Below are 9,196 nucleotides of genomic sequence, written 5' to 3'. Positions count from 1 at the left end.
TCCGTGCTGCAAGAGCGGTGACCGCCTGTTACTGTGTCTTGCCTTTGACCAATGTGTGCCGTGTTTCCCACTCTTATTTTTTACGGTTACCCATACCCAGATACTTGCCAAGCATCTGTACACACTAGAACAGTTACATGGCCAATGAAACAGTTAAGATGGGGCATAAGGCAGAGTGTGGTGACATCACTAAGGAGGTAGCAGTACCTGAAGGGTGCAGAATTAGGGAAAACTTAGTGCTGACAGAGGAGTAGGATTTTGAGAGGTAGTAGTGTTGGGGGACATTCCAGCCTGGGGACTTCGTACAGATGCATGGGGACAGGAGGGCATGTGGTCTGTCCAGCTGTTGGAAATAGTTGTATATCAGCCCCTGTTCTGTCATACAAACAGGGGCTACTGTCTCAGTAAGGGAGTTTGTATTATCCACCATACCAGACCCAGTGAGGTGTGAAGAGCTTCATGTCAGTGTTTCCTTTCATCCAAATATTCCTTTTCTTCTGTTTCTTACATTTGTTTTAGGTTGCCCATGAGGAAATTGGAACTATTCTGGCTTTTCTTATTCCTTTTGTAGCCTGTATTTTCCAGGTGGGTGAAACATTGATTTTTTAAAAAATTTTTTTTTAATGTTTTATTTATTTCTAGGAGAGAGAGAGAGAGAGACAGCGTGAGCAGGGGAGGGTCAGAGATAGAGGGAGACACAGAATCCGGAACAGACCCCAGCCTCTGAGCTGGCAGTCAACACAGAGCCCGACGTGGGGCTCGAACCCACGAACCGCGAGATCATGACCTAAGCGAAAGTCGGACGCTTAACCGACTAAGCCACCCAGGCGCCCCGAAACAAATGTATTTTCAAGGGGTGATGGTATTTTAGACATGTGAAAAAAGTTAGATTATCTTAAATTTAAAATATGCTATTTTTTTCCTGTGACTTGAAAAAGGTAATTGAAAGAAATGTATCATTTAACAGACAGTTTTTAGTCCTACCTCTTTTCATCTCATATCATTTCTTAAAATTGATACGTTGTTAAGTGTAAAAACTTGTTAAGTGTGAGTATTGACGTGACTGGGTTGGTTGGAAAGGAGAGTGTGAAGGAAAAGGTAATGGCGGGAGGCAGTCTGATTATGAAGTATTTCGATCTGAAACATATGCACAAAAGAATGATTCTCCTATTTTAGATGATGAAGATGATCCTGCAGAAGCTGAAAAGGAAGGAAGTGAAATGGAGGGTGAGGAGTTAGATCCATTAGATGCTTACATGGAGGAAGTTAAAGAGGAAGTAAAAAAGTTTAATATGCGAAGTGTGAAAGGTGGTGGAGGAAATGAAAAGGTGTGCCATTTTCTCTTATTTTTTAAAGATTTTTCCAGTATTCCTAATTGGACCACTTGAATTCTTGTCACATTGACCTACCACTGACTTGCTTGACTTTATAAAGTTGATTCCTCTCCTCTCTCAGAAATGACGGTACTTTTTCTCAGTCCCACAGATACTAGGGAATTTTAGCTATAAGCTGTCTTTTAAAAAGTTGCTCTTACCGTCATCATCTGTGTTTAGTACCTTTTCTTACTGCTGACTTCTCATTAGGTCCTCTCCAGTCTTCTTTGGCATTTTCAGATTTCATGTCCTGATCCCCTTTACCAGTGTATTTCTCTTTTTTTTAAATACAATTTGTTATCTTTTGACAGATTGTATGATTTAGTTTTTACTATGTTTATTGTTTCATCCTTGTAATATGAGAGCTCTCTAAGAGTAGTGATCTTTACCTCCTTCATTTATAAATTCATTCTAAGCTCCTTCAAAAGTGTCTGGTTTGTTCAGTGAGTGAAAAGTACCACTTAGTAGTATTTTTTCAAATGAATTATATTACATTTTTCTATGATATACAACATATATTACATAAAATGATATAAAATTACATTATACAGTTTTATATCAAACATACAGTAAGCTTTATGTTATATAATCCAGTTAATTTTACATTTTAAAATTTAAACAAATTCATTAAGAGAAAAGACTCCTTTTGTCTTTTGTCAGTAAAGTTTTCAGTAGTAACTAAGTCAATTTGAATTATAAATTCTGACAGTTATCGTGTTTCATTTGCATACATTTTTTTCTCAATTTTATAACATACTTTATATTCCTTTTTTATTTTAGAAGTCTGGGCCAACAGTCACAAAAGTTGTCACTGTTGTGACAACCAAAAAAGCAGTGGTGGATTCTGATAAGAAGAAAGGTGAGCTGATGGAGAATGACCAGGATGCCATGGAGGTAATTCTTCGTTAATTTTGACTTTGTTCATGATACTATCCTAGAAGTACTTATATGGTGGTGATGTGCTTTTCATTTCTAGAAACTACTGGTAGGAGGAGTTCTTACTTTTCTCAACAGTGCTGTTGCTGAATATCCAGTGTATAGTACATTCTGACATCTGACTTTTTTCTGCATGCCCACTTCTTAATGCCCCTTTGCACCTCATCGCTCACCTCAGACATATAATACAAGAGAAGAAATAAAGTGACAGAATGAATTAAATTTCTTCTGTTAACATGTATTGTAAAGATTTGTGTAGAGAGAACTCTATCAAAACTTCCTTAAAGCCTTATTAGAATTGTTTTGTTATTTTAGCTTTAAATTGTTGTGATAACTTTCTGTAAGGCAACGAAAAAAGAAACTAAGTTGAAAGATGCAGAATGTGAAAAAGTAAGAGCCAAGGAATATTTTCTAGAAGAGGAGGGTTTTTAAAGCTAGTAATAGTGCTTTCCATAAGGAGAAAATAGTAAAGAATTTCAGTTTCTACTTTTTTTTTTTTTTTAATTACAGTATTCTTCAGAGGAGGAAGAAGTTGATCTTCAGACGGCCCTTACAGGCTATCAGACAAAACAGAGAAAGCTTCTAGAACCAGTGGATCATGGAAAAATTGAATATGAACCATTCAGAAAAAACTTTTATGTTGAAGTTCCAGAATTAGCAAAAATGTCTCAAGAGGGTAAAATTCTTTTATTCACTTGTTGGTTATTGTGGGAACAGAGGAGTATATGCTTCGCTTTGTCTAGGAGGAATGTGGGTAGATTTGTAAGGTGGTGCATGAGTAGGCGGAATTTTCATGGCTTGTCTGGAGAAATGAGTGGAGAAATGAGAGAAGTCATTCTAGAGAGTATGAACATCATTTGCAAAGATTCAGAGCAGTGAGGAGTCAGTGTAGTTTTGGAAGTATTTTTTTTTTTTTTTTAATGTTTTATTTATTTTTAGGCGAGAGAGAGAGAGACAGCGTGAGCAGGGGAGGGTCAGAGAGAGAGGGAGTCACAGACTGAAACAGGCTCCAGGCTCTGAACTGGCAGTCAGCACAGAGCCCGACGCGGGGCTCGAACCCACGAACCGTGAGATCATGACCCAAGCGAAAGTCGGACGCTTAACCGACTAAGCCACCCAGGCGCCCCAGTTTTGGAAGTATTTTAAAAAATGAGCAAAAATTAGTTCGGGTCATGTAGTTGAGATGTTTGGAGTTGAGAATACTCTTCTTGGGAAGTTAGCAAATAAAGTATTGTTAGCCTTTTCTTTCTGGGATTTGAGGGTTAGGGACCAATGTGAATCTATATAATATTGGTAGAAGAAGGATAATCTAGGCAACTCTTGTGTGGAGAACAGTGTCTTTATTACTGGTCAGTCATTGTTTTTTTGTTGATATTCCAATATAAGACATGATAAAAGATGATAGAAATTGGGGTATTTCTTTTAGTCCCCAGTTAGGTCACAGCAATAATTGTATTATCTGTCTCTCTGAGCAATTCAGTACTTTGTCTTGTAGTTTTAGTGTAGAATTATTTTTAGTAGCACTAAAAAAAAACCCAAAAAAACCTGAAGATTAAAAAAAATTTTTTTTTTAACATTTGTTCATTTTTGAGAGACAGTGCGAGCGGAGGAGGGGCAGAGATAGAGGGAGACATAGAATCTGAAGCAGGCTCTGGGCTCTGAGCTGTCAACACAGAGCCTGATGGGGGTGTTGAACCTATGAAGATCGTGAGATCATGACCTGAGCTGAAGTCAGACGCTTAACCGACTGAGCCACCTAGGCCCCCCTGAAGACTTTAAAGTTTATTTATTTTGAAAGAGAGTGTGTAGGAGCGGCAGAGAGAATTCTAAGCAGGCTCCACACTGATGTACATAAGTCCCATGCTGAGCTTGAACTCACAAAGTGTGAGTTCATGGCCAGACCTAAAATCAAGAGTTCGTTGCTTAAATTACTAAGCCACCCAGGTGCCCTATGAATTGAGGATTCTTAATCTTACCATGCCTGATTGAAAAATAGAAGGCATTAATGGAACAGTATTTAGTAGCTTTTAATCTGGATTTTGTTTTGTAGAGGTAAATGTATTTCGGTTGGAAATGGAAGGCATTACTGTCAAGGGAAAAGGTTGCCCCAAACCAATTAAATCTTGGGTCCAGTGTGGAATTTCCATGAAGATCCTAAATTCTCTCAAAAAGTGAGTGGTTAGTGATTGTTTACACTTTTCTATGTCTTCCTATTCAGAATGGCTCTTTTACCCAATTAGTTCCATTGGTTACATTTTTACTCTAATTAAAAAAACTTACTGTTTTTCCTTAAGCAGCTTAGTGTTTTGAGATACAATTTACGTATCATAAAGCTTACTCTTTGTACAGTTCAGTGATTTTTAGTATATTTATGGAGTTATGTAGTCAGCACCATAATTTAATTTTAGAACATATTCATTATCCCAAAAAGAAACCTGTATCCATTAGTAGTCATTCTCCCTTCTTTCTCTTAGGCATCTACTAATTTACTGTGTTTATAGGTTTGTCTCTTTTGGACATTTCCTATAAATGGGATCGTACTAATGTAGTCTTTTGTAATTGACTCTTTCACTTAGCATAGTATTTTCAGTGCTCCTCCATGATGTAGAATGCCTCAGTCCTTCATTCCTTTTTAGCAAATAATATTTCATTGTATGGCTAACCACATTTTGGAAAACCTTGTTATGGGACTTTGGGAGACCCAGAGATATCAGTTCTTACCTTGTCTTCCTTCGGTTTGCTTTTTAAGGCATGGCTATGAAAAGCCCACGCCAATCCAGACCCAGGCGATTCCTGCTATAATGTCTGGACGAGATTTGATCGGTATTGCGAAGACAGGAAGCGGAAAGACCATTGCTTTTCTGTTGCCCATGTTTAGACACATCATGGATCAGAGGTCATTAGAAGAAGGAGAGGGACCAATAGGTACAATTCCTTTCATTAAACTATTCTATTTATTCAGGTAACAACTTCGTTGTCCGTTAATCAGAAAGACCTGATATTTTACAATGTTTTGTTATAACAATAAAGATGTCTTTATGTACATTTCCTTTATAAATTTGGCACTTTGGGGCTGATTTCCCCTTACCAGCAGGTGGAGTGAGAATCTTCAGAGCTCTGGAGTGACATCTCAGAAGTACAAAAACAGCCTCTCCTGGCACAGCTCAATTTTTAAACTCTGACTCGGCAGGTAGACTCCTCGTGCATCTATCTGTTTATTTATATTGAGGTTTGTGCTTAGCGAGTGTCAGTGGATCTATAAACTCGACATAGAAGATTGTAAGGAAATACGTTTTCCATTTTTTGTTTTTGGCCTTAAAAGGCTATATAGTGCCAGCATCTCCTTCAGGATTAGGTCCTCAGATTCATTTCTTGATTCATTTGGCAGAGATCTGTTTTGCAAGTTTGAGTAGGGTTTTGGAAATTTGCTCAGCTCCTCTCTTGGAAGCAGAGGGCACAATATATCCCTACCCTGTCTGTGCCCCTCAGACCAAGGTTGTTTCCGGAAGCCGCGGTATGGCTCTGCAGCACAGTGAGTCACTTGCTTATCTTTGTTTTGTGATTTGCAGTTCACAATGATTTGCATTCTTTTCACCCCAGTATTTTCCTGATGGTTGAGTGAGGCATTTAACTCATTTATCTTTCTATAGCATGTACTTAAAATCTACTTAAAATTAGCAATTGCCACAATCTCTACTATTATAAACATTTTGAAATAGGGTTTTCAAAGGTGCACAAAGCAAATGAAAACAAAACCAAAAAATTAGACTAAGAAACCTGAACATTGCAAATTTAACACGTTAAAGCATAGCCTTTTAAGAATTTTGGTGGTTAGGCTTTTGACATATTTATCTTTTCAGCTGTCATCATGACTCCAACTCGAGAACTGGCTTTACAAATTACTAAAGAATGCAAGAAGTTTTCAAAGACCTTAGGACTTAGAGTGGTCTGTGTTTATGGAGGAACAGGAATTAGTGAGCAGGTAATTATAGAAGGAACATTCAGTTTTTCTCTTCTTTTTTCTTTCAGTTTTCCCATTCTTAAATTATTTAATGATGTAAAAGTGATTTGTTTGTTTTAGTGATTTGTATAGTGATTGCTTTTAAAATCTTAACAAATATGAGGTTTAAAAATAACAGTGAGGATGTTATATGTTATATTTTATAACATATATATATAATGTTAATGTTATATTTTAAGATTTTCAGTTATTTTTATACCTTGGCTTTACTGTTGTTCGTCTTTGTCTTTCTCTGCTCAAGGAAGGCAGATATGTTTTCCATTTTACAGATAAAGAAATGGTGAGAAGAGTTATGTAAGTTGATCAAAATGTTTAGGTTAATAAGACTTAGTTTGTTCTACAGCCTGGGTCTTTGATTTCCAGACTGGCTGTAGTTCATGTGACATCTTAAAATTCTTTTTTTAATGTTTTATTTATTTCTGAGAGAGAGAGAGACAGCATGAGCAGGGGAGGGTCAGAGAGAGAGGGAGATACAGAATCTGAAACAGGGTCCAGGCTCTGAGCTAGCTGTCAGCACAGAGTCTGATGTGGGGCTTGAACCCACGAACCACAAGATCATGACCTGAGCCGAAGCTGGACACTTAACCGACTGAGCCACCCAGGCGCCCCACATGTGACATCTTTAAAAGTTAGTGATGAAGGTTTTGCATTAATACCTGTTTCTTTGGTATCTTTGAATGATTTCAGCAAGAGTTATTTATTTTTAAAAAATTAAATTTTTTTTTTATTTTTTTCTTTTATACTTTATTGTCAAGTTGGTTTCCATATAACACCCAATGCTCATCCCAACAGATGCCGCCCTCCTCCATGCCCATCACCCATTCTCCTCTCCACCTTCTCCTAAAAAAAAAAAAATTTTTTTTAAATGTATTATTATTTATTTTTTGAGAGAGAGAGAGCATGAGCAGGGGAGGGGCAGAGAGAGGAGACAGTCTGAAGCAGGATCCAGGCTCTGAGCTGTCAGCACAAAGCTCAGTGGGAGGCTCGAACTCAGGAACCACGAGACCATGACCTGAGCCGAAGTCAGATGCTTAGCTGACTGAGCCACCCAGACACTCTCCAGCAATAGTTATTTAAACAACTTCGTTACTCTCTTACTTGGATATTTCTCCAGATGTCTTCTAAAGAATGATGATTATTAGATAATTATACTTTAGCTAGAAGAAGGAAAAAAACAGATTATGTGATCAGATAAGTTTTGTAAAGGTCATATTGTGTGATGTTAAAGTCGATATCTTTCTTGCAAAACATTTTAGGCTTTAGTAACGAATATGTTTTGTGATTCTAGAAAAATGGGATAAATTAAGTGGCATTTTCTGAATTTATTTAACCACATAATCCTTTCTGAGGAATATTTTGTTAAATTCCTTCTGTTTTCGTAGCTTATCTTCCTCAGTTGTTTTGATGACAGTTTATTGTAAGAAATAATGTTTATAAAAATTCACACATGCATCCATATTATATTTATATAGAAATCAAAAGTTTTATGATCTCTAACACATTCTGGTTTTTCCATTCTATTTCATTTTTAAAATACTGGTCATTGGGGCAGCTGGGTAGCTCAGTCGGTTAAGTGTCCGACTCTTGGTTTTGGCTCAGATCGTGATCTCAGGGTTCGTGGGTTTGAGCCCCATGTGGTGCTCTGTGCTGATAGCACAGGGATTTCTCTTTCCCTTTTCTCTGCCCCTCTCCCTGCTCACAGTCTTTCTCAAAATAAATAAATAAACCTTTAAAAATAAAAAATAGGGTCACCTGGGTGGCTCACTTGGTTAAGCCCCAGACTTCAACTCAGCTCATGATTTCTCCGTTCGTGAGTTTGAGTCCTGTATCAGTGAGCTTTATCCCATCTTTGGGTGAGCGTAAGCCCCCTTTGGGCTCTGCACTGACAATGCAGGGGAATTCTCTCTCTCTCCTTCTCTCTTTCCCTGTCTCTCTGCCCCTCGTTTGATTCTCTCTCTCTCTCCCTCCCTCCCTCCCCCCTCCCTCCTTCCCTCTCCACCCCCCATCTTTGCCCTTCACTCACTCACTCCCTCTCAAAAAAGAAAAAAATCATCAAGCCAAAAAAAAAAAACCCATTAAGAGTAAACAGGTAAATAAAAATACTGGTTGTGGCTACTCCCATAATGATTCTCCAATGGAAATAACTCTCAACTTGAAAAACATTGGTGTGTGTAATTGCTTTAATTACTGCTTTCTCATGTTCTTTTCTTGGTTTTGAGGGATCATGTCAAATTAAAATTGTTAAAATTCTCTGGTTTTCATTGAGTTCAAAATTACAATACCATGAGGTCATTTTCCTGCTTCCTTTCCCTTTGTAGTGCTCCAGCATTCCAAAGAATTAAGCAGAAAGCTTTGGAGTCTTCTAATCAGACCTCACCATGTTACTTTATGGAGTTATACAGTGACCCTGGGCAATATTTTCAAATCTGTTTAAATAAGTATTAGTGATAAATAGACCATAAAATTTCATCTTTTTTATTAGATTGCTGAGCTGAAAAGAGGTGCTGAAATTATTGTTTGCACACCTGGTCGAATGATTGACATGTTAGCAGCTAACAGTGGTAAGTCAGGGATATTTTTTGTTTTTTTTTTGTTCTCATTTCTCATTTTTGTATTCTATACATTTTTGTTAAAGAAGATACAAGAAACCACGAAGTTTTTTATATTTCTTCTTAAAGCTGTAATATCTTAAAATTTATATTGCAACAAGCTTATTGTTGCAAGCGTTCATAATATTACTGAAGCTTAATTTATAATTTTTTTTGAAACTAACTCCACTTGATTTTTTTAGCTCTTAATATGGATTCTTTATCAAATTTTGGTCTAACTGTGCTTTTAACAGGGTTGGGGGCGGCTACTTTTTTTT

General features: G+C 37.2%; 1 protein-coding gene across 1 annotated transcript in view; it reads left to right on the top strand.

Moving 5' to 3' along the window:
* The window catches only part of DDX46 (DEAD-box helicase 46), a 78,046-nt gene that overhangs the window by 18,347 nt on the left and 50,503 nt on the right, over positions 1–9,196 (top strand). Inside the window, exons 6-12 of the mRNA XM_039242258.1 lie at positions 1,177–1,328; positions 2,154–2,267; positions 2,820–2,985; positions 4,360–4,480; positions 5,059–5,234; positions 6,170–6,291; positions 8,813–8,891. Coding sequence (XP_039098189.1) covers positions 1,177–1,328; positions 2,154–2,267; positions 2,820–2,985; positions 4,360–4,480; positions 5,059–5,234; positions 6,170–6,291; positions 8,813–8,891 — 930 coding nt within the window. The remainder of the gene's footprint in view (positions 1–1,176; positions 1,329–2,153; positions 2,268–2,819; positions 2,986–4,359; positions 4,481–5,058; positions 5,235–6,169; positions 6,292–8,812; positions 8,892–9,196) is intronic.

Source organism: Hyaena hyaena, unplaced genomic scaffold (assembly GCF_003009895.1).
Source record: "Hyaena hyaena isolate Hyena2069 unplaced genomic scaffold, ASM300989v1 scaffold_214, whole genome shotgun sequence".
NCBI classification, from domain to species: domain Eukaryota; kingdom Metazoa; phylum Chordata; class Mammalia; order Carnivora; family Hyaenidae; genus Hyaena; species Hyaena hyaena.
This window is presented reverse-complemented; position numbering and strand designations above follow the sequence as displayed.